Source organism: Musca domestica, unplaced genomic scaffold, assembly GCF_030504385.1.
Source record: "Musca domestica strain aabys unplaced genomic scaffold, Musca_domestica.polishedcontigs.V.1.1 20, whole genome shotgun sequence".
Taxonomy (NCBI): domain Eukaryota; kingdom Metazoa; phylum Arthropoda; class Insecta; order Diptera; family Muscidae; genus Musca; species Musca domestica.
Window position 1 is genome coordinate 2,783,518 of NW_026712250.1, and position 26,729 is coordinate 2,810,246.

The 26,729-nt window shown below is 36.0% G+C and overlaps 1 protein-coding gene across 3 annotated transcripts in view; it reads left to right on the forward strand.

The window, feature by feature from the left end:
• The window catches only part of LOC101893851 (high affinity cGMP-specific 3',5'-cyclic phosphodiesterase 9A), a 259,215-nt gene that overhangs the window by 149,550 nt on the left and 82,936 nt on the right, over positions 1-26,729 (forward strand). For all 3 annotated transcript variants that reach the window (XM_059122351.1, XM_059122352.1, XM_059122353.1), the window contains exon 4: positions 1,168-3,075. In XM_059122351.1, coding sequence (XP_058978334.1) covers positions 1,353-3,075 — 1,723 coding nt within the window. In that variant the 5' untranslated portion in view covers positions 1,168-1,352. The remainder of the gene's footprint in view (positions 1-1,167; positions 3,076-26,729) is intronic.

Consider the following 26,729-nt stretch of genomic DNA (forward strand, 5'->3'; position numbering starts at 1 on the left):
TATGGCCACTTCGATGCGGGCTTCGATCAAGTCGCTTCTCTACTTTTCGAAGCATTTCTGCTGATGTTGCTGTTTTCTTCCGTCCATTTCCGTGAGTGCTCCAACGATAGCCACTTGTGGTTTTCCAGCCAAATATAAAGAAACCACACTATCCCGCTTGAATTCGATCACGAATAACTTTTTTTCTGGAAAATTCTCACCAAAATGCTTTCGGACGCTTGTAAACAATATACTGAGCTATCACTGGAATAATTTTAAAAGCTGTCGGACGAGTGGCTTAGAAATGACAGCAGTCTGAAATTGGTTCAGTTTTTTCATCTCACCCTTAATTTAAAAAAAAATATTTTCAAAAGATTTGACAAAGGAATAATTAGGATTTTTTTTTTAAAAAAATTGGAATTTAAAAAAAAAATTTGAAACAAATGACTTCAAAAAAAAAAAAAAAAAAAAAAAAAAATCCACATTGCCAAAATTTATTTTTTTTTTTTAAAATAATTTTGAAAAATAAAAAAAAAACAATTTAAAAAAAATCATTCTGGAACTAATTTTTAAAAATATTGTATAAAAAAATAAATAAATTCTAATTTTTCATTGCCAACTCTTTTGAAACATATTTTCATAAAAATAATTCGCACTTCTAAACGTCCTTAAAATATTTTTATTAAAATCCTCATGGCAATAATCCTTCGAAATATATAAAAAAAAGTATTTGAAAATTAAATTTAAAAAAAAATATTTTGAAAAAATAACTTAAAAAAATCCACTTTGCCAAGAATTTAAAAAAAATATTTTAAAATTATTATATATATATTTTTTTAAATAGTGATTGCTTAAGTCTGGGGCCATTTAAAATAAAAATATTTTAAAAATTCTTGGCAAAGTGGATTTTTCTTTAAATTATATAATTATATATTTTTTTTTGAAACAAGTTTTTAAAAAAATTAATTATTTTTAATTCCTAATTGTTCGTAAAAACTCCTAATTCCCTATTATTTCGGCTCTTTAAATATTTTTTTTAAATATTTTTTGTAGGTCTTTAAAAAAATATTTTTTTAAATCTTTGGCTGCTTTGGCCCTTGTATTTTTTTCAAAATGTTTTTCGAATATTTTTTTCAAAAAGTTATTGAAATTTAATTTATAATTTCTCTTCTCTACTTTGCTTTCCAGATTACACCAACATTGATTCCCCCCTCTATGTATGTGTGCTTGTGTGTGTCCGCCGCTTAGCATGCTCTAATGCTGGCAAATAAACGCCTACGCCTCGTTGCAGCTGGTTTTGCCACGCCAAAAAAACGCCCACACATCCGCGGACAGCAAGTGGTCACTGGCTAACGTTGGACTAACACACATAAATGTACAAGGACAGCAGCTGCCGTAGCAGCCCTCAGCCACCGCCAACAACGAACGTCGCTGATCCAGTCTCCTCGGATAGAGCGACAACGACTGCTAGCGCTAGCCTCACAACTCAGGGTCACCCAAGTAACACGAACGCGACAAGTACAACTGGCACCACCACAACAACAACAACTGCTACAACAACAGCCACGAGCAACGTCCCACCCACACATGTCCATAGCTCGGCCACCGTAGAAGACGACGAAGAGGACGGCTTTAGTTGTCCCTCCGAATCGAGCAGTGACTCAGAATACGAAGTTCGTTCACGACCCTCCACCACCAGCACCACATCGACCTCATCGTCATCGACCACAGCGGCTGCCGTTGGTCTGACGACAACGGGTGTTGGAGGCCCTTGCGCGAGACGTCAACGCTCCGCCGCAGCGACCACTGCCCGTCGTCATCATCGTCACACCAACTCCGATGTTAGGATCCTACGAAAGATCGGTTACATTGCTTCGCGGGTAAGATTTTTGGCCCGCATCTATGCCGATTTTAAGCTGGTGAATCCCTACACCCCCGCCAAACAGAGACGTCTCTTGCAGGACATTATTTTGAAACATTCGATTGTTGATCCCGAGCGTGAACTGAGCAGGGCTGAGACGGCAAAGCCCCGACCCTCGGATACACCCTCCGTGCGTAGCCTGAACTCGGCCAGCAGTTACAGTGGTCAGCCGCAGACGGAAAGTTCGTTTGAGGACGATTCGGTAACGGGTACGGTTAGGCGTAAATCGTCCACCTCGATTACGGCCTCACCTTCTCTGCTGCTGTTGGAAGACTTGCTGGTCCAGCTGTATGAGGATAGACGGAACAAAGTAACTTTGATACGGAGAAGACGTAGCCGACGTAGCAGTGCGGGAGGTGGAACAACGCAGCAGCAGCAGCCGGTTAAGAAACCGCTCAATCATTTAATCATAATGAGCAGTAAGACGGCGAGTAGCAGTGTTGAGCGTTTACTGCAATTAGACAACGAGGATGAGGGGGGCGGTGGTGGGGGAGTTGGAGGTAGTACCGCCAACACCGATGCAGGCAGCGTGGAAAGACTCACCAAAGGCAATCACATTTACAATGCAAACATCACAAGTTCTAGTCAGCAGCAGCAACGTAACAGTTCAATATTCCTGCAACCCATTGCGGGAGGAGAGGAAAATCTACGTAGACGCCGGGCCAGTGACTGTACCCCCCATCCGGCCCAGCCGTTGAGTAATCAGCTGCAAATAACGCTTAAAAACAACAACTGTACCAAATTCCCCCTGCATCGTGGCAGCTGCGGCGGGGCCGGAGATCATCTGCTGGCGGCCAATTCTATAGCCAATCGCCAGACCCTGATACTGAGCAAATCCTGTGGCAATGTTGATGCCACCCTCGGCAACAGTAATCCGGCCCTCTATGGCAGCGGGGATTTGAGGAGCAACACAACTGGGGTGTCATCGGTTGGTGGCAATGGCTCAATGACCACAGCCGGCACTGGCACATCGATGGGTGGAGGTGGTGGTGGTCTCGGTGGTGGTTGCGGCGGCAGTAGCATTGGCGGTGGTCAACTGAATGGCAACAACGAGTACAGCATTGTCCAGCTGAACAACACGATAATACAGTGCCACTTCAATGACGAAGACTTTAAGGCTTTGGTCAAGGATCTGAAGCGTAAAGTCGAGTACACGGAGCGCATGAACTGGTTATGTGAGTAGAAGAAGAAGATTTTTTTCTTAAATTTTGATTTTTTTTCGATATATTTTGGAAAATAAAAAAAAGTTGTGTAAATAGTATTGAAATGATTTTTTTTTTAATTTTTAAAATCTAAATGTAAATTTAAGTTAAAAAAAAATTATAAAAGTTTTTAAATTTTTATTAAAGAGTATAGTTTTTTTTAATTCAAGTTTGAAAATCTAAATGTAAATTTTGTAAATTTAAAAATTAATTGATTTTTTTTGTGGTAAAGAAAATTTTTATTTATTTATTTTTTGCCAATAATTTTTTTAAATTGGATTTTGGTTAGGAAGTATTTAATGTAAAAAATAAATAGAAATTTTAAAAATCTAAACTTACAATTAAATTTCTCAATGTTTTCTGTCAAGTACTGTGTTTTATATTAAAATTCTTTTTAGAGATTTTGTATTTATCTTTACAATGCAAATTTTAAAATCTAAATGAAAATTTTAAAAAATTTAGAGGAATTTTTTGCCAAACGATTACAAATTTTCAGATACTTGTTGTTGGATAGTTTTCTTTTATTTTTTTGGTGCCAAGAAGTTTTTGAAAATATTTTGTATAGGAAATATTTATTTAAACAAAAAATAGAAAATTTGAAATTATTTCCAAATTTTTTTTTTTTTAAAATATGTCTGTTTAAATTTTTTATAGCTCAATAATTATTATTGTTTTAAATAAACATTTTGGTGTGGTTATTTTTAACTTTATATCTTTCGTATTTGTATAAAATATATTGGAATCTATGTTATATATTTTTTAAATCCACAACTCTGTGGATCCGTAACAATCCACATTTACACAATATAGCTGTCTGTACTCTAGACACAAAATATAATTATTATGGCTAGAATTATTAAAATTTGAAAATTTTCAAAACCAAATAATAAAATTAATCGAAATATTTACAATACACTTTAAACTACTTAAACCAACTTAAGTGAGCAGGTCGGTATTGTACACCAGGCTATTCCAATCCGTGGCTAAAAATTTCCTATGAAAAATAGAAGACCCTTATCACCGGAAGTAGGCCCAGCTCGCTTAGCCTGGAAAAGACTTAAAGCATCTTATTGTAACCTCAACGATGCTATTATCTATGAACTGGCATCAGTCTTAAAATACCAGTCCAATCTTTGTCATTAAGACGTCTATCCTATATATTTGCGCCCTATCGTAAATCGACCTAAAAGAATGGGATCTGTAAGAGCCATCTGCCCTTTGGAAAGTATTTTTCTTTCCCAAAAGCTAAGCCTTTCCATCTGGTGATACGAAATGTCAAAACAGACGGGGAAGCTATATATACCTATAGTCAGCTTTGGTATATTAAGAATCTGTCGGTAGATCAGGAGCCAAAGATTGTCCTCAACATTTGACAATATCCGAAATACAGACTTTTGGCAGCAGGACGTAGTATATCTGAATCCTATCTTTATACCCGGCTATAACCTCATAAAACAGAGGAACACCCTTTCCGATCGCCAAACAAGGCCGTAGCATAACATTTCCCTATATTCAACTTTAGTTGCCATCTGATCAACTGCCTAGATCTGATCATCTGGAAGATCAAGAGTTTAGCATCGTGAGAAAGACCTTCCCCATCCTTAATATTAAACAATATCCCAAATGCAGACTTACGGCCGCAGGACGTAGTCTATATGATGAATACTATCGAACTTCTCCTGAAATATAACCCCTAAGTATCTGATTTTATCCGGAGACAGGAACCTGCTCCGAGTCTATCTTCAGAACCGCCTGAAATCTTCTAACAATTGAGAAACTATTCCCTACCGACCAAGCCACATTTCCCTATATTCAACTTTAGACGCCATCTGATCATATGCCAGTCAGGAGTTTAACATCAAAGGAGGCCCTAAGGTCCTAGTCTATATCCCCCTATATATCTCATTTTAGCCGAGACAGGAACTTGTTCCGAGTCATCTGATCATCGAACCTCTCCTAAAATACTAAACCTAAGCATCTCCGAGTCTATCTTCAGAACCGGCTACAATTGTGGCTAAAATTGTGGAATCATATTCCCAAACGACCAAGCAAGGCCATAGCCGAGACAGGAACTTGCTCCGAACCTATCTTCAGAACCGGCAATAACCTCCAAAAATTGGGGAACACTATTCCCTACCGGCCAAGCAAAGCCATAGCACATTTCCCTAAAATCATATTTAGGCGCCATTTGATCATCTGCCGGCAGATCAAGACTTTGACATCGTAGGAAAGACCACCCATCATCCTCAAGATTCGACTGTATCGTACGTAGTCTATATGACGAATGCGATTGAGCCTCTCCTGAAATATTACCCTTAAGTATCTCATGAGACATGAATCTGCTCCAATCCTTTATTCAGAACCGGCTGAAACCTTCTAAAATTGAGGAACACTGTTCCCGACCGATCAAGCAACTTAAACTTTAGGCGCCATTTGATAATCTGCCTGTACATCAAGAGTTTAACATCGTAGGAAAGACCACGCTCAGCCTCAAATATTCTCTGTAACCGAAATACAGACCTTTGGCCCTAGACAGGACGTAGCAAAAAATTACTCCACATACAGCCTTAGGCGACATCTAACGAAGCATAAATGCAGGGCATCGAGGTACTCGTTAGCGCGCCTATTCACCCAAACAAGAAAATACTAATAGGACATCATCGACATAAGACAGGAGGAAACCGCCTGAGCTGGGATGTCACAAGAAAATAACATATGACCAAGGGGGCAAACTTGCGGAACCCATACCAACACCAGGCGGCAGCTAAAGAGCCGCTCACCCACTTTAATCCTGAAGAATGGATCCCTAAGCAAACTAGCGACCATTCTACAGCATTGACTGTCAAAGCCAAACGATTGGAACTCACATGAAATTCCATCGTGAAAGATGGAGTCAAACGACCTGGCGATATCTAGGGAGGCGGTTTAAGTTCTTCAAAGCCTTTGTCAACGAAGCTACTAAAAGCCGTTAAGGCATGGGTCGTTGGGAAATCAGACGTAAAAAATGAAGGCTATAGTTCTGTACATCCTGTCGAAGCCTTTGCCATCAAAGCTGCAAAAAGCCATTAGGGTTTGAGTCTTGGATGGACGAGATGAGGGAAACTCGAGAAACCTCTGCCAACAGCAGGTGGCGACTAGAGAGACGCTCTGTCACTTTTATCCTGAAGAATCGAAAACTAGCGACCATACTACGGGATTGATTGTTAAAGCCAAACGATTGCAAATTTATATAAAATTCCATTGTGCCAGACAGAGTCAGAAGCCCCGGCAATATCTGGGGAGACGGCAATAGTTCTGTACATCCTGTCGAAGCCTTTGCAAACAAAGTTACTAAAGGTCATTAAGGCATGGGTTTTGGAGGGACCAAATGAGCCCGTATGTCGCAGGAAAATATGTTATATAACATCGGATCAATTATGGAACCTTGATAAGCCTCTGCCCACACCGGGTGGCGGCTATAGAGTTGCTCTTTCTTGTATCCTGAAGAATCAATGTCTGAGAAAACTAGCGATTATTCTACCGTACTGAGTGTCAAAGCCAAACGATTGCAATTTATATAAAATTCCATGGTGCCAGGCAGAGCCAAAAGCCCTGGCGATATCTAGGGAGACGGCAATAGTTCCATATTTCCTGTCGAAGCTACTAATTCAATTTTATCTCTGGTTAATTCAATTTTTTTAATTGTGGTGGTCCTTTCAATGTAGGATTGTAGGAAGTACTTTCTTAAAAGAAATATTTTATGGAAAAATCACATCTCTGTTGGTCCTTTTAAAAAATTTAAATGAAACCCATGTTTATCTCTTTATCAACACGCTTTGCCTTTTGCGTTTGTTCTCCTTCGAATAATCCTTCTTAATTGCTAACTTATCTTGTTTATGCCGCTATTATTATTTGTTATGGTTACCATATTTCTTTTCTTGATTTCTTTCATTTCTTTTTTTATTTTAATCCTTCACATCTTCCTTTGAAGAGATAAACAAAAAAAAAAAAAAAAAACGGGGAGGCAATTTTTAAATTCTTAAAACCCAGCATATTTTTTTATATATTTCTGTGTGTTTATTTTATTTCCATACTTGTAGCTATTAGCTTCGGCTTTTTTTATTTTGCTGCTGCTGTTGCTCCTCGCCCACACTATATCCTTTTATTTCATTTCTAATTCATGCATCCGTATGTTGCTGTTTATCGTTTTTTTTTTTGCTTGCGCTTCTGCCTTAGGCTATTGTTGCTGGGTTGGTTGGCTGTTTGGTTTCATCAGCGGATACAATGGCTGACTGACGGACTGCCTGCCTGACAACGAACGAATGAAGGAACAAACTTGTGTTACAAGTTATGTTCGTAATTGTTTCCTTGGCTGCTGATGATGATGGCATCATGGGCTTCCTTTCCTCCATCGCTCCACCGATACCTTACTCTTCGTTCCCCTTTTTTTTTTGCTCTGCATTAATATGACTTTGAATTTTCTTCATTTTTTATGATTACATTTCGGAAGCAGACACTTGTTGGCAACACCATCAACTACAACATTTTAATTTATGTTACTTTGCCGGGGAAACGGATGAAGCGCTGCATAGTTTAGCATTTGCCATTTCATGGTTGCAGGATAAACTTGGCAACAATTTAATGTGGCCGCTCTCTCTCTCTCTCTCTCCCTCTCTGCGCTTTTCTTTTTTAACGGTTTATTTATGATCTACGGCATATGGCCGTGATGATGATGTTAGAAATTATCCTTGAATGGAAGAAAATTTGTATGCTTGTGTCCTGTTGGTGCTACCTCCCTCTCTCTCTCTCCCGCTTCCATTTGATTCCGGGTTTTTATTGTGTTTCTCTTCATTTTACAACTATGGATTATTAGAGTTTTGTAATTACATTGCAGTTTTTATGGCCAACCAGCACCGCATAATTTCTGCAGTGGAATTTTCCCAAGTTTCCAGAAATGGCAGCTAAAATGAAATATTTTCTAAAAAGCTTAACTTGTTTGCTTGGGTTGGCATACAAATAGTTTGGAACAAAATTTTCCTTGGTTTAAGAACTTATTTTCTCCTCCATGAGTTATCTTGCAAATACTTTAGGCAAGTTATGAAATAAAAGCCAGAATTTTTATTAATCACATTGCCAGGACTTAGTGGAAAGATGGGGTTATTAAAGGGATATGGAACGGCATGCTTTATGGCTGGCAATCAGCAAAGTTTTTTTATGCTCATTTAGGAATTGCCAGTGTTTTATGTTGGCGGCATAAATTTTATTTTCATGGCATTATAAAAAAATAACAGCCAAAAGCCAATTAACCAATCATCACATTGTTTGCCTTCGCTTAACGCCATCTGCCAGAAGTTTTCTTCCCTGCATTGCCATTTGGAAAATTTTGATTTTCTTTTTATTTATGTCTTAATTTTAAGACTTTGTTTTATAACTTGCAACATGACATAAACATTAAAATTGATTAAGCAGAGAATTCATACTTAATCCCATGCTGATTTATGGGGAACAGTTTTCCGGCAAGGAAATTAAAATTTAAAGGAATTAAAAAAAAAGGAAATTAAATTAAAATGGCAAATATATTTATTGCCTTAACACAAAGTATGGCCAGTCTTAACGGAAATTACAGCCATGGGGTATATGAGTTATATTCTTGCCCGCTTATGGCAAAAATATAAACCATACGCTCCAATTAAAATGACTAATACGGCACCATGTTCGGTATATGCAATCCATCACTTAGACGCATTTATCTTTACCATAGCTTATGTTTCGTTGTTTTTTTCGAAACAATTCTGACTTATTTTTGAAGAAGAATATCTCCCCTTTACATTGCGGTATGTTATATTTAAATATTCCGCAAAATACCCAAGATATGGCCAAATAAAAGTGTGCGCAAAAATCAGGCAATTTTTGTAGCTTTTTTAGCAACCTTCTTCAATGGACCATAACTTCTAAACTAAAAGGAATATCTCAATAATTTTACATGATTCTGAAAGTACAGCCACCTAGCTTCACAGTTCTGAACATATTTTGTCTTGCAAAGTTCCTAAGAAATTTAAAAAATATATTTTAATTAGTGATATAAATTTTCAAGGGTACAAGTTTTCAATGATGGTCTATCTTGAGGGGCCATACCCTTCGGAAAAGGCATTTCTGGCAGTTTCTCTGTAATGAAGAAAGAAAGAAGGGTGCTTTACCTTTACACAGGTATACTTTTTATTGGCATTGTTCGAAAAATGCGTGAGATATGGGAAAATAAAAAGCGATGCAGAGAAAATCTATATTTTTGGTGTTTTTAAGAAATGGTCTTCTAAAGGGCACAAGTACCAAATTAAAAGTATTTTTTTGGAAATGGACTAATTTTACAGCTTTAGGTTAATATTAGTTTTATTTGTTGATTAAAAATCTACTTAAACATTAACGGAAAATAAGAAAATTCATCGAATGAATTGGTGGTACATGATTGAGTACTATGATGTCTCCATTTAGAAAGCCATATCTTTTGCCCCTCTTTATAGCTTGAGAATTATTAAACACACCTAAATAGATGGGATGTCTCAAAACAACACCTAATGGTGATCTGGTTAAATTTATATAGATATATCTAACAAAATACTTGAGTTATAGCCAAAAGAAGAAAAATTTCACTTTTTGAATATTTTTGCGCAATGGTTATTTTAGGGGTCATAAATTCTGAAATAAGTGATGGATTTTGATGAAATAAATTGATTTTGGGAGCTCAGATGGTTCTTTGTTCAATTCCGTATAAATAAGTTGCTAGAAGTTTGTAAATTAATTAGGGAAAATTATTGACTGATCGTATTTCGGTAAACCACATAGCTACTTTGTCGGAAACACAAATGGTTTTGAATCATGAGTAACGGTATTATTTATTTCAGATTAATTATTTTTTCTTTGGCTTAAAAGAGAACATCTGGCCTTGCATTGAGGTAAATTTTGGGCTGGTAGCTCACAAATTACCGAAGATATGGCCAAAATCAATCAGATGCTTAAAATTGGGCCAATTTCAATGAGGATCGGAATTCAGGAGTACGTATGGTTCGATCTTCTTCTTTATGGTCCGATTTTCTGAATTATTTTCTATTTAAAAGAGGAACATCTAACAATGACCTGGTAAAAGTTATATAGGTATTTTTTGCAAAGTACAGGAGTTATAGCAAAAAAAAAAAAAGTTGCCGAAAAAATTCACTTTTTGTATATTTTTGCGTTATGGTTTTTTAGGAGTCATAAATTCTGAAATAAGTGATGCATTTTGATGAAATAAATTGATTTTGAGAGCTCAGAGGGTCCTCTATACAATTACGTACATATAAATTTCCCAAAGTTTTCAAATTGATTAAGGAAAAATGATTGAGTGACCGTATTTCGGTAAACCACATATCTACTTTGTTGTTAACACAAATGGTTGTGAATCATGAGCCTCAGAATTATTTATTTCAGATAAATAAATTTTTATTTGGTTTAAAGAAGAACGTTTAACCTTGCATTGAAGTGAATTTTGTGGTGATAGCTAACAAACTACCCAAGATATGGCCAGAATTAGCCACGTGCTTAAAATTGGGCCAATTTTATTGAGAGTCGAAATAGTTTGATCTTATTTTTGTTATTGTCCGACTTTCTGACCTAAATTAAAGAGGAACATATAACAATGATCTGGTAAAAGTTATATAGATATATCTTGCAAAGTACCTAAGTTATAGCCAAAAGAAAATAGTTGCCGAATAATGTCACTTTTTGAATGTTTTTGCGTAATGATCTTTCAGAGGCCATAAATTCTGAAATATGTAATGGATTTTGATGAAATAAATTGATATTGAGAGCTAAGAGGATTCTCTGTTGAATTATGTATAGATGAATTGCCCAAAGTTTTCAAACTGATTAAGGAAAAATTATTGACTGATCGTATTGCGGTAAACCATATAGTCACTTCATGGCAAACACAAATGGTTTAAATCATCAGTCACGGAATTATTTATTCCACATTCATTATTTTTCTTTGGTTTAAAGGAGAACGTCTCGCCTTTCATTGAAGTGAATTTTGATGGTGATAGCTTACTAAATACCAAAGTTATAGCCAAAATTAGCCAAGTGCTGAAAATTGAGAAAATTTTTGATGTTTTGCGTAACTGCCTTCCAGAGGCCATAAGTTCTGAAATTGTGGGTGTATTTTCATGAAATTAATTAATTTTGAAAGTATAGAAGACAAAGCTTTCGAAAACGTGTAAAGTTTTAAACTAGAAATTCTCTAACAATATTTAAAAAATATTTTTACTGGCCCTCCATCACACAATAATTTGTTGTCCACTTTGTCTTTGAATTATTTTATAATAAATTTATCTATATATATGTTAACATATAAATTTACATACGAAATACTACCACAACAATTTAAATTCCTTTGCTTCTTTGTTCTCCAACAAGGACAGCAGCAAGGATAACACAATTCCTACAAAAATCTATTACTGCTTATCAACCAAACATGCATGCCACTCATTCATTCGTTCGTTTCCAGCGTTCTTCCATTGTCTTATGCATTTTGTGGTTCCGTGTCCATCCGTTCAGTTTCAGAATTGTCTCTGTCATCCTGTCTAACGGTCTACATATTTTATGATGAGGTCCTTCTAACGTTATTACCACAATTGAAATACATGTCATTCATAAAACATCACTTGTTTTGTCATTTTTCGTCTTTACGCTTTCGACCCGAGCTCTGCATTTTGAGTGTGTGAGAGTGTGTGTTTGTCATAGTGATGTGAATGAGGGACTCAGCTCACTTACTGGCTAAGTGAATGAGTGAGTCAATGGTATGACAAGGACTTGTTACCCAAATAAATCGACTTGTCTAAAGAATATCAACCAAGTTGTTTGTCCTGTCGTGTGTGTGTGTGTGTGTGTCCTTTTTAAGTTAAAAGTATAAAATATATTTGTCAAATGTAAGTACTTACATGCTAGAAAATATGTGGTTGTATTGTATCTCGGTGCTTGTGTGTGTGTGTGTCATGATAACATATATTGTCATGCATGCTTTCCCCCCAACAACAAAAGGCATTTTTTATTTGAAAAGTTCCATGGAAAACCGACATGAATTTTTCACTTTATTTATTTAAATATTGTGAGCATGTATTTATTTACAAATACACAAATGCTCACACACACATACACAAAAGGAAAAGTCTCTTCAATATTAATGCCAACAACTATTGCTGCCAGTTTGCCGCTAACAGGCTGGTAGTTGGCATAGTTGAATGCTTGGCTGCCTAGCTGACTTTTATCGCTGAATGTTGAGCCATTGCAAGAGAGAGGTAAAGGGGGAAGGAGTAGGATCCCAAGCAAGCTGGCGGAAATTTTATTAGAAAAAATAATGCTTTGTGCATTGTTGTAGTTGTCGTTTTATGAGAAGTGAGCACTCACGGCATAAGATGTTTGTTATTGTCGTTGTGATATTTATTTTATATTTTGCTGTTGCTATTGCCTCTTTTATCATCAAATAGTTAATGGATTTTGTCAAGGACTGACGCTGATGATGCTGCTGCTTCAGCCTCTTTTCCGCTTTGCATTGGGACTCCAGCGTTGGCATAAATGGCTTTGGCGTTTCAACCTGCAGAAGTAGTTTGCCGTTTTCTTAAAAAGTTATTAAATTTCACAAATTGAAAGAAAGTCTTTTTGCGTCTTGGCTGCAGGAAGTTATGGATTTCAATAATGGCTTAATGCACTTTGGGGAATTTTTAATTAACTTCAATTAGTTAAGAGAGCAAATTTCTAAAAGGGTTCATCAGGGAAAGGAATTGTGACAAATATGATAATTTTCTTAAAATACTTAAGCAAGGTGGTCTCCTCTTTAAAAAAATGGTATTTTTATCAATATATCCAATCAGGGTCAAAAGTTATGACCTCTAGAATGAGACAATCTTTCTAGACAAATTGTGGTGGAAAATACAACTTTTCAATTTAGTTTTTGGCCATTTTTCAGGAGAATAAAATACGTTTTCATTACTGTATTTATTTTTCATTTAAAGTAGAGAAGCCCTTTGTTCAGAATACATTTATTTTACTCAAATACAAACACTAGTTCAGGAGTTATGCCTGAAGAAAAAGATTACCCAAAAATACCAAAAATTTGGGCATTTTTCAGCAACTTCTTTAATTTAGTGATATTTTCGAATTCAAAGCCATGCATCAGGCTTTTTTTATTTCAAATTAAAGACTAGAGAATGTATTTTCAAAAAATACACATTTTTTACAGAAAGTAAATTAACAAAAAGCCACTAGTTCAGAAGTTATGCCAGAAGAAAAAGATTACCTAAAACTGTATAAAATTTGCCATTTTTCAGCAACTGCCTTAATTTGATTATATTTTTGAAATTTTAAGACATACATCAGACTTTTTGCTTCAGATTAAGGACTAGAGAATGTATTTTCAAAAAGAAAACCAACAGAAAAGAAACTTGGACCAAAAGTTGCAACCTCATCGTTAGTGATAACGTGTAGTGGAAAAGTTCGATCATTATTTTTAAAATAGGATCTTTCAATATAGTTTTTGGCAATTTTCAGGCAAGTTTTCATTTCTATATTTGTATTTCGTTTAAAGTAGAGAAAATCAGACTTCAAAATAAATTCATTTTACTAAAATACAACAAGTACTTCATAAGTTCTGGCCCCTCGAACAAGATTACCAAAAAATGGCAAAATTTGGCAATTTTTCCGTAAGTGCCTTTCTTTGGTCATATTTTTGGAAATGTTAGATATACATAAGAATGTATTAATTTTTTTTAAAGATCAGGGAATCTGCTTCCAAGAAATGATACAGTTTGTCCAGAAAAAACCCGACCAAAAATAAATTTGGGCCAAGAGAGGCGACCACATTAATGATACTCATGTGGTGTGAGAAATTTCGTCCTTAATTTTCATATTTTCTTTAATACTCGAGGAAACTACCCAAGGACGTACATTTGTACATTTTTAGAAAGAGCAACATCCAAGCTTCCCAAATCTATTTATTTCATTTTGATATAACGAGGTTTTCAAAAGTTATGAGCTATATAAGGTTATTACCCAAAAATATCAAGAATTTTGTGTTTTTCCGCGTAAGTGCTCATTTAAGGATATCTCAGGTTTTTTTCGAGGTATATGGAAACATTTTACATTTTTGGAAAGATGCTACATTGTTCTTTACTTAAATAAATAAATCTGGACCCAAATCTGGAGAAAAATTAAGAATACAACACCAAAAATAGACTCATCAAAGTACAGCTCCGAACGAGTAATGTTTTATAACTCAATTCAAGTGTATTTTTGACCATTTTGGACAAATTTTTAGGATTATTGTTATTTACCCTAGGAAAACGTATCCTTTTGACTTTCAGAATTGAGTATTTTTATTGGGCTAGCGTGAATACTCTAGAAATTGTGGACCCTTGAAAGTTGTTACGCAAAAATCCTAAAATTTTGCCAAATTTGTGAATCGTCCTTTAGTGGGTCATATCTTTGGTATTTGGCAAGCTATATTAACATAATTTGAATGGATGGAGAGGGAATGTATTCCGCTTTCATAAATGGTACATTTTCTAAACAAAAATATAGCAAAAATTTAAGATGTAATGCCGAAATTTTTGTAACATGTAACCTTGCAAAATTTCATCATTCAAAAGTCGATTTTATTATTAATTTTTAACTTTTGACGAATCTCGGAGTTACATAGATGCACATAATTGAAAGTAGATTATTCCGGGCTTTCACAAGCAACTTATTTCAAAAAATTACACCATATACTATATAAGTTACGGTCTCTGGAAGGTGATTACTCAAAAATATTGAAAAATTTGACATTTTTCGGTACTTTGTCCATATCTCTGGCAATTTGTAAGTTATACCCACATTAGGTACCTCAATTAAAAGGTGAGATCTTTGACTTACTTGCTCATTGAGAAAAAGGTGAACAACAACTCTACCTCAGAAGATGTGGACACAGAACTTGGTCCTTAACAGGACAAGTCTCTGATCTTGTGGTGTGCGATCATCAAATACACGAATTTTTTTAATTTTTCGAATTTCTTTGAATCAAATTCTTATGCATTTCTCGAAAATTGGAATCAATGTCTTTCAGAATAATTTTATTTAATTAGTATGCACCGAATAGTTTCGAAGTTATGGGACTGTGAATATGATTACGCAAAAATGTAAGAAATTTGTCTGTTTTTGACAATTGTTACATTTCGCTTATATCTCTGGTACTTTATAAGTTATACCCACATAACTTACGTACATTTCAAAGTGGGGGCTTTCTCTTCTTAATTTATCCAGAAAAGAAAAAAACAAGAAAAAGTTCAGTGTAAAAAGTTAAGGACCCAGAAGTCGAACTTTAACAGTACAACTTTGATCATGTCAAATGTCATCATTCAAAATATAGGATTTTTTCCATATATGTTATCACTTTGAATTGAATCTTTCTATGCGTTTTTGGAACGAAGGGACCTTCCTTTTTCAGAATCAATTTGCTGTAATCCGCTACACCAACTAGTTCCGAAGTTATGGGGCTCGGAACGCAGTTACGCAAATATTTCAGAAATCTGTCTGATTTTGGCACTTGGCATATTTTGGCCACATATCTGGTATCTTACGAGCTACCGCCACCCAATTTACATAAATTTAAAGGTGGGACCTTGCTCTTTCTTATTTATCTAGGAAAGGGTCCAGAAAAATGTTTATTTTACAAGTTATGATTGTTTAAAGAAATTTACCCAAAATAATCGAAAATTTGACCTGTTTCGGTAACGGTCTTCATTTGGCCATATCTCTGGGATTTTAGGAGCTATGCCCATGCAGTTTACATCAATGTAATGGTGGGATGTTCCTCTTTAACAGTTTTATTACAAAAACTTTTCCATCACCAAATACATACCCCATTCGGATCGAAAATTTTTAAATCTCTTTTAATTTTTTTGGTCTCTATACAAAATTTGCTTCTGATCCAATATCCTTTCACATCCCATAAATTTCGGTAAACTCTTTATTCCGATGGCCCTGTTGAGGCTCATGTTATATGTTTATTATCAAGCTTTATATAAAATTAATACATTACTTTCATGATATCCTACGAAGGCATCCTTGACACAAAGTTCTTGTGTTTTTTTGTTTTGAATTCGTAATGCCTAGCTGTGGCATGGGATGCCATAGCCAGAGATACCATAGTAACTTCTTTATTACTGCTGTTATCTATATTTCCTAGGTTTCCGTTCTCTTCCACTTTGCCTGGTTTTTGCACAGGATACGTGTCCCTTCAATATCAACTTGGCATATTTTCAATATATCTACGAGTATAGAAAGCATTTCAAGTTTGTTGCTGTTATTGTTGGGCTGTGGAGATATACGTTTCGCAGAGACATCATTCAAGTGTAAATGAATTCCATACAAGTGCACACTTATAGTCAGGCACACACATACACACCTACATAGATATGTGTGTGTGTGTGCTCATGCCAGAGTAGGGGAGGTCCTGAATGTGCAATGAGCCTCGGCAACATCTTTGTTTGGAAACCAACAGTCACTACAAGTATTTGCCCATGTGCTGGAGTAAGTGTCGTTCGAGGTGGCAGTGTGTGCCCACAACACCCTTATATATATATATATATCTGTGAGTACATTTATGGCTAGAAGTATCTGAGCCAGGAATGTCATTTGCTATTGATGAAATTATTATGCCACTTGCAATGCATGGCTCCATCAGAGATGAGAGAGAGGGAGGGAAAGTGAGGGAGAGCGAGAGAGGGAGTATGTCATTAAGCAAGGTGAAGGCTTTTCATTTAACCATTAACTCGGTTTAGTTTAGGTGACAGGTTATTGGGGTTTATTGCTGACTGTTGGCCACAGAAACCCTTCAATATTAATTAAACTAAGATGCAGCCGCAGGTGGTCATAGGATACTGGATACTCTGAGATAATTTCTAAGCAAGGATGTGGTTACTTTGAGGGAAATTCTGGAAATACCGAAATTTTGCAAAATTTAAATGGGATACAAGAATTAAATAAAAATATTTAGAGTAATTTTCAGAATGACCGAAATGGGATAAAAAAGTAAAAAAAAAATTAAGGAAAGACCCACCTAAGGGTCCTTCAAAAATTTAGTAACTCAAACGACTTCTTTTTTGAAAATTCGTAATTTTTCTCCCAAAAATTTCCAACCTTTTTTTGAAATCGATTCGCGTTGCGGGAATTCCAAAATATGCCTTTCCATCAAAAAAAAAAAAAAAAATAATAATAAATAAATAAATAAAATAAAAAAAAAATATATAAATAATTAAATAAAAAAATGAAAATAAAAAATAATAAAAATAATATTAAAAAATATTTTAAACCCCAAAAAAATATAAAAAATATATATTTTGAGTGATTTTCATAATGATAAAAATTCGAAAATTTAGAACTGCAAAAAACTGAATAAAATCGAATGAATTAAAAGCCCTTGAAAAATATATTCTCAGGGTGCGATAAAAAAACTGCAACAAAGTCCAGCGCCATAATTTTTACATTTTTTTTTAAATTCTATTGAATGAAAGCAAAAAATGTCGGAAATAGCATCAAATTTTAGAATAAGTTTAGATTTGTTCGAATTTGTCGCCTCTGGCACGAATAATGGCCTTCAAACGGCCAATGAAACCGTCATACGCTGTCCGAATGTTACTCTGCGGTATTTTGGTCCATTCCCGGCGAGGAGCTTGCTTGAGGTGTTCGAAACTTTAGTATTTTTTAGTGCCAACCTGGCTTTCCAAAATACTTCAGACACAAGAGTCCAACGGATTGGTATCCGGAGATTTTGGTGGCCATTGTGTGCTGGAAATGAAGCGAGAAACCTCATTTTGTAACCATTCTTTGGTGGCCATTGTGGGCTGGAAATGAAGCAGGGAACCTTATTTTGCAAACATTCTTGGGTGGCGCGTGCTGAGTGCGATGGTGCAGAGTCCTGTTGGGATGTCCAAGGTCTGCGGCCAAAATGTGCAAAAGCGAGCCCAAGCCTTTAATACACCCTCCAGAATTGTTTCGCAATAATATTCGGCATTTATTCTGATGCCACTGTCGATTAATACGAGCGGAGAGTGACCATCCGCAGTTATGGCGACAACCTTGCTTTCCAAAATACTCCAGACACAAAAGTCCAACGCATTGGTATCCGGAGATTTTGGTGGCCCTTGTGGGCTGGAAATGAGGCAGGGAACCTCATTTTGTAACCATTCTAGGGTGGAGTGCAATGGTGCTGAGTCCTGGTGGCATGTCCAAGGTCTGCGGCCAAAATGTTTGCGTGCCCAAGGCTGTAATACAACCTCCAGAATATTTTTGCGATAATATTCGGAATTTATTCTGATGCCATGGCCGATTAATACGAGCGGACAGCAACCATCGTCTGTTCATCGGCGGTCCACACCATCACCATGGCCGGCGCGTGAGTTCTGGTGACCAATCGAAGGTGCACATTGTCAGCTGACCTCTTTGGCTAGTAAACACGATTTATTTGATTAGAAACTGCCGGACAACGAATGTTTCTCATCGGAGAAAACCAAATTCGGCAGTCGAAGCAACTCTTTAGCTCTTTTGAGTCTATTTTCCTTCACTTGCGGAGTAAGTTCTTGCACATTTTGGAATTTACCCCGAGCTCATTTTTCAATATTTGCCGAATGGAATATTGCGGTATGTTCAGCTCACGAGCCTCATTTTGTAACCATTCTTAGGTGGCGCGTGTTGAGTGCAATGGTGCTGAGTCCTGTTGGAATGTCCAAGGTCTGCGGCCAAAATGTTTGCGTGCCCAAGAATTTATTACACCCTCCAGAATATTTTCCGCGATAATATTCGGCATTTATTCTGATGCCACTGTCGATTAATACGAGCGGAGAGCGGCCGGAGCTTGAATTCTGGTGGCCAACCGAAGGTGCACATTTTCAGCTAACCTCTCTGGCAAGGACAACGAATGTTTTCTTATCGGAGCAAACCAAATTCGGCAGTTCACCACTTTCGGCCAAGCGAAGCAACTCTTTAGCTCTTTCGAGTCTATTTTCTTTCTGTCGCGCGGTAAGTTCTTGCACTTTTTGGAATTTCAATGGTTTAACCCCGAGTTCATTTTTCAATGGCTTTGCCGAATGGAATATTGCGTTACGTTCAGCTCACGGGCCATTTTTCGGCCACTTGCAATGCGGCTTTCGATCAAGTCGCTTCTTTACTTTGCGAACCATTTCTGCTGATGTTGCGGTCTTCTTCCCTCCACTTCCTTGACGTCGGGCTACGCTATCAGTATCACCAGTATCCACCCCCATCCATTGCAGCTAAAGAACGTCAGCTGCCTAGACAAACCAGGGTAGTTTTGACGCAATTACGTTCAGAATGGTGTAGTCGTCTCAATTCGTATTGGGCACGAATTGATGTAGATGTGCCTGACGCCTGCCCGGTGTGTGATACAGGTCCGCACAATACGCTGCACCATTTTTAATTGAACAGCCAAGCATACCCAACCCACTCCAGAAGATCTCTGGCTACAGCCCATTAAAGTAGCCGTATTTCTAAACCTGGAGCTGGAACCAGACTATTAGCAGAACGCAAACACATGCATATACTACTGCTACAACAACAACAACCTGTATCACGGTAGCGAGCAATGGTACGATACACAAAAGATTTATTCAGCATTTAAATCCTGGAGTGCTCTAACGATAGCCACTTGTGGTTTTGTAGACAAATATAAAGAAATCACACAATCCCGCCTGCATTCCATTACGAATAACTTTTTTTCTGGAAAATTCTCAGCAAAATGCTGTCAAACACTTGTAGACAATATAATGAGCTGTCACTGCAATAATTTTAACAGCTGTCGGACAAGTGGCTTAGAAATGACAGCAGTCTGAAGTTGGTTGCAGTTTTTTTATTTTTTTTAATTTTTTTTTTTTGGATATTCATAGCCGTCCTTGCTTAACTTTCCACCCTTGGCTGAAATCACGTCAAGTTTCATGGCTTAATAAGAGATCTCAAACTCAAAGTTTTTCTTTTAATTTTTCCTTTTAACAATTTTCAAATTGACCCTGAAAACGTTTCATTTAAAAGCTCCCTACCTTTTTATCTATCAAAGTTCAATATTTTAAGTTCCTCCCCTCCCCCAAACATTAATTGCCCCATAATTTACCTCCCTCTTTTTTTAAATAGCAAGCAATTTAATCACATTACTTAAAATTATGCTGCTGGCAAAGGGACTTGACTCCATATCCTTGGCAGAGTTACTTATTGCCTTGCCAATAACCAAGTAAACGATTTTTTTTCGTTTTTTGGAGAACTTGGTTTTTGTCTTCATTTTCATCGAAAGTTTTCCCCAAGTCAATGCTGCAGCTATATTTTCCTTTTTATGTATTTATTTTCTCCCTTTGATGGCGGCTATGTGTGTGTCTGTGTGTTCGTTTTTTTGACAATCATCCTTCTGCTGCTGCTGCTGCTGCTTTCCGCCAGCGTTTGTCCTTTGGCCTAACATTTAAGACAGTGCTTTCCCAAGCCAGCAAAGAGAAAGGAAATTTCGTTTTGGCTAAACTTTGTTATTTTTGTTGTGCTGTTAATTTAGAAGTTTTATCACTGTTGTTGTTTTTTGTTCTTGTTGTTGTTGTTGTTGCTTTTCTTGCTGTCTTCATTCCGGCATGCATTTCCATGTTTTCTTACTTCATTCATTGGCATAAAGTTTTCGCCGTTGAGTTGTTGTGTTTAGTTTTAGTTTAGTTGAGGGTTCTTCTTCTTCTTGTTGTTGTTGTTTGTGTGAGAGTTGTAGTTGTTGTTTTTGTTGTTGCCTTAGTTGGTGGTGAATTTTATGCAGCAGGGAAAATATTTAATGGCTATAAAATAAAAAGTCAAGGATGGTTGAAATTAGGTTCCTAAAAATGTTCATTCCAGAATCATAGGGTATTTTATGGGTGTTTTGGTTATTGAAAATGGAGGTAGGTACCCGAAGGAGTGGTCCGATATCTACCATCTTCACAGCAGATCAGACATATTGGGATGTGTGAAATTTAGAAAGGATCGAATGGTAATTTTTCTCTTTATGTGCGTTTTAGTTATTCAAAATGTTGACCCCTTTGTGGGGGAAGTACCAGAAAGGGTTCACCGATTCTCTCCATCTTCACACCAGTCCTTGCCTTAGTAAAAATATTAGGATGAGTGAAATTTGAACACAATCGGACGGTTATTTTAAATTTTAAAGGTAGTTAGAATTATTCAAAATTTTAACCCGTTGTGGGGGAGGTACCTGAAGGAGTGGTGCGATATATTCCATATTCACACCAGGCATTGCCTTAGTAAAAATATTGGGATATGACAATCGGACGATTATTTCACATATAAAAAAGAGTTAGAATTATTCAAAACTTTAACCCCTTTGTGGGGGGAGGTACCAGAAAGGGTTCACCGATTCTCTCCATCTTCACAACAGGTCTTGCCCTAGTAAAAATATTGGGATGTGTTACATTTGAAGACAATCGGGCGATTATTTCAAATTTTAATGAGAGATAGAATTATTCAGAATTTTGACCCCTTTGTGGGTGAGGTACCAGAAAGGGTTCACCGATTCTCTCCATATTCACACCAGGCATTGCCTTAGTAAAAATATAGGGATGTGTGAAATTTGAAGACAATCGGACGATTATTTCACATTTTAATGAGAGTTCGAATTATTCTAAATTATAACCCGTTGTGGGGGAGGTACCAGAAGGAGTAGACCCATATATTCCAAATTTAGAACGGAACTTGTGTTGATAGAAATAATGAGATGTGAGGAGTTAAGACAGGATCAAATACTTATTCCTCACTCTAGAAGCATTTTGATTATCCAATATTTTAACCCCTTTGTGGTGGAGGTACCAGAAGGAGTGTGCTGATCTCTGTCATCTTCATAACAGGTCTTGTGTTAGCAAAAATGTTGGGATATCAGAAATTTGAAGAGAATCTGTTACTTATTTTATGAGAGTTAGAATTATTCAAAATTGTAACCCCCATATGGGGGAGGTACCAGAAGGAGTTATCCTATATATTCCATCTTCACACCAGATCTTGTGTGGAAAGAAATGTTAAAATCTGCTGAATTGAAAGGAATCGGATGCTCAGATACTCAAATATCAGAATTTACCAATTTTAAACAAGTTCGGATAATTCTTTCTTGTTCTTTGTGGTAAATTATTTTCTGTGAAAATATTGAACTTTTGCAGGGGAGATACCAGATGGAGTTGGCCGATATTGCCCATCTCCGAAATTGATCTAAGTTTGACAATGATATACTAAGTTCGGATCCCCTTTGGTAGTTAGTGTGCGCACCAGACAGACAGGCATACGGATGGACAGCCCTAGATCGACTCCAAATTTCCTGAAACGGATTTAGCCCAAAGAGACCACGTTTTGTCCATATCAAATTATAGTCATATGGCTGAGGTCATAAAAATTCACGGTCTTTCTGAAAGCCTCCGAAACTTTCAGAGACTTCAAATGAAAAGATTTATTTTTCTGAAAAGTTAAAAATAAAATAGACGACCCTTGATATGTCGAAAGTCCATGGGTTCTTCGTTAATCAATCCCTTGAGGTGTCTGGAATCTCCGAGAATTAACCCCTCGAAGTGTATGGAATCTTCGTTAATTTACCCCTTGAGGTGTAAAAATCCCTTGGATTCTTGTTTAACCCATCCCTTGAGTTGTCTGTCATCTTCGAGAATTAACCCCTTGAGTTATCGGAAGCACTTGGGTTCTTCGTGATTCAATGCCTTTGGGTTTTCCTTCGTAATTTAACACTTCAGGGTCTTAAAGCTTAGTTTCCCTGCTATTATATCCTTGAGGTGTTAGGTCCTTGTGTTCTTCGTTATTAACCCCTTGAGGTGCCTAAGCCCTTTGGTCCGCTATAATTTAACTCATTGAGGTGTCAAAGACCTTGCTTTCGCCGCTATTGTCTCCTTGAGGTGTCTTTGGGATCTTCTTTATTAACCCATTGAGGTGCTAAGCCCTTTGGTTTTTTGCTGTCATATTTTTCAGCTTTCTAAGCTCTTGGTTTCCCCACTATTATTTCCTTGAGGTGTCGAAAGTCCTTAGGTTCATCGTTATTAACCCTTTGAGGTGTCCAAGTACTTTTGTTTTCCTGCTGTTATATTCTTCAGCTGTCAAAGCCCTTGCTTTCCCCGCTATTATATCCTTGATATGTCGATTGCCCTTGGGTTCTCCGTGATTTATTCCATTGAGGTGTTAAATCCGTCGAGGTTTTCCTAGAGGAATATCCGTTTTTAACTTAACTTCTTAAGGTGTCTAAGCCCTTGGTTCCCCCGCTATTATAACCTTGAGGTGGCTAAGTCTTTCGGTTCTTCGTTAATAACCACTTGAGGTATTGAAAGCTATGTTTTTCCCGCTTTTATATCCTGTCTAAGTGGTGTCTAAGCTCTTGCATCTTTCGTAACTTAATTCATTATCCTTGACCGCTTGAGGTTCCTAAACCTTTTGGTACTTCGTAATTCCACTCCTTGAGTTGTATAACCCCTGGCATCTGAATAATTAAACCCCTTCAGGTGATCAAGTGTCGTTGAGATTCCGGAATTTAACCCCTTGAGGTGTCAATGCCTTAGTTTTTCCACTTATATATCTCGAGGTGCCTTTGGGTTCTTCGTTAATAACCTCTTGAGGTGCTAAGTTCTTAGTTCCCCCGTTATTATGTCCTTGAGGTATCTAAACTTTTGGGTCTTTCGTAATTCCACTCCTTGAGTTGTCTAAGCCCTTTCGTCCATCGTATTTTAACACCTTGAGGTATTTAAGAGCCACTGGGATCTTCTCAATTTAAATCCTTAAGGTGTCTTCGCCCTTGGTTTTCTCCACTATTAACGCCTTGAGGTGTCGAAGCCTTTTGGTCTTTCGTAATTTAACTCCTTGAAGAGTCTAAGAGTCCTGGGTTTTCAGTTATTCATCCCCTTGAGATGTTTAAGAGCCTTCGAGATCCTTGAAATTTAACCTCTTAATGTGCACGTCAACATTTCTCTGGGATGAGAAATAATCCTTCCGTAGAAATAAATAACTAGGACTTCTTTTTAGCACTCTAGGACAAGCTCCAGGTGACCAAGGACGTCCGATGTACTTAACCAGGTCACCGCTGAAATCGCGGAATTTTACTGCCAAACGACTTGCTTTTCATCCTCTCTCGCTAACTTTATTAAATTATCTAAGAGATCCTACGCCCCCCGAGTAAAACTCGGCAAGGCGAAAAAGATTTTGGGTAACCAAATTAATTTTTTCGGGAGTCCTTGAATAAAATAATTCATAAAAAATGAATGCCTATTGAAAATCATGGAAAATATTTTTAAATATCCAACTAACCTCAGCAGTCCTTTAAATAGGTTTCTTTTCATATTTATCTCTTTCTTCCTTAGGGTTCAGATCCTGGACCCCTGGGCGGTGAATAACTCGCCTAGGCGAAAAGTGATTTTGGGTCATTACAAAAAAAGAAAAAAAAACTTCTTAAAAATTAATTCGAGAAAATTTATGCCGATCGAAAATCCTGGAAAATTATTTTTATATATCCTGTTAACCTCATAAATCCTTCAAATATTTTCCAATTTTTTATCTCGTTCTCTCCTTGGGTTATTTGTCATTATGATGCCAAGAGCATTATTTTTTCATTAATTTTTTCTCCCGCTCTCTCTCTCTCTCTCGCTCTCTCTCTCCCGTGCAATGGGTGACACCAATCCCATTCAATGATGGATAAATCATTGATTGATTTGTTTCCTTATGATGCAGTTTCCTTGTTCTGTGTCCTATGTCGAAACAACAGCGCAAAAAAAACATGGAAATGTCAAAATGCAATGGTAAACTGTAGAACTTTTTGCTGCATTGCCTTAATGCCACGCATCAGCTATTGTCTGCAATTGAATTTGAGAATGCCATCACGCCGCATGCCGAACGCGAGGAAGACATGTTGTCATTTTCGTGGTTTCCATCAATTCGAGTTTACAACAAGAACCAGGATGGGCCTTGCCAGGAGTGGGGGTGAGCGAGTGGCTGACGGACTGACTGACTGACTTTGACGTGTGAAATGTTGTGAAGTGTTTGCCGTTTGAAACTTTGTAAAAATGAAAATATTGCTGGAGATGTGGTGGGCAGGGGGCGGAGGGGAAGCATGCTAATAGAAGCAGTAATTCAATTCTTTGTTGTTGTTATTGTTGTTCGTTGTCGTCGTTATTTATTCGTGTTCATTCCGTTACTTTTTGACAGGCTTTCAATTTTCCAGCAATGCCGGTGTTTTTATTGTTGTTGTTGTTTTTATTGGTTTTGTTGCATCTGTGGTGTCCTTTGGCTGTCTTTTGCCTTCCGTCACTTTCGATGGCTTGTAAAAAAGTTGTTATCTATCGTTACATATCAAACATACATATGTATGTGTGAATATGTCATTTAATGCTCATATGTATGCAAAGCATGCATCTGTAGCTCTGCTCATCCGTAGTTTAAGGCATGTTGTATATATATTTGAGTGTTTGTAATTTTTTTTTTTTGCATATTGTAAGTCCACTTATTTGTAGCATCTTTCTTTTTTTTGGTTTTTCTTAAAACACACACACGCAAAAAATCATCATTGGTTTTAATGAAAAAATTCCCCATTTTTTTTCTTCTCTCCACACCCGTCCGTTCTGCTTCTTCTTCATCGTTTGCTGTGTAAACATTTTCTGCTCACGCTTCACAGGTAAGTTAACGCACAAGGAAATCAATAGTAAGTTTTGAAAACAACAAACACAAAAAAAAAACACAATTAAAATTGCTTCCCTTCTTTGAGTTCCAAATTTTTGGGTTTCTTTTTTTTTTTGGTTTGACCAGGGGAAGACAGATTGTTATTGTTGCTGCTGTTGTTGTTTTTATTATTGCAGCTGTGTTTTTCTTTAAAGTTTCCTCATTGATTTATGAGCCAGCAGAACCTTTTAACCAATTAACGTAATTGCTGATTTTTAAATATTTACTCATAATTGAATTTATTTAATAGAAATTAAATCATATAGTATTATGAAAGAAAGTTAAATACAAGAAATTAAAAACGTGATGTGGGCCTGGGAAAACTTGTGGAAAAATGTATTTTATTAAAAAAAAAAAAAAAAAAAATAATAAGAATAATAATAAAAATATTAACAATAATAATAATAATAATAATAATAATAATAATAATATATAATAATAATAATAATAATAATAATAATAATAATAATAATAATAATAATAATAATAATAATAATAAAATAATATAATAATAATAATAATAAAATAATAATAATAATAATATAATATATAATAATAATAATCAAAATAATAATAATAATAATAATAATAATAATAATAATAATAATAATAATAATAATAATAATAATAAAATAATAATAGCATAATAATAATAATAATAAAAAAATAATATAATATAATAATAATATATAATATAATAATATAATAATAATAATAATAATAATAATAATAACTAATAATAATAATAATAATATAAAAATATATAATAAGAATATATAAATAATAATAATAATACTATAATAATAATAATAATAATTAATAATAATAATAATAATAATATAATAAATATATTAATTATAATAATAAAATAATAA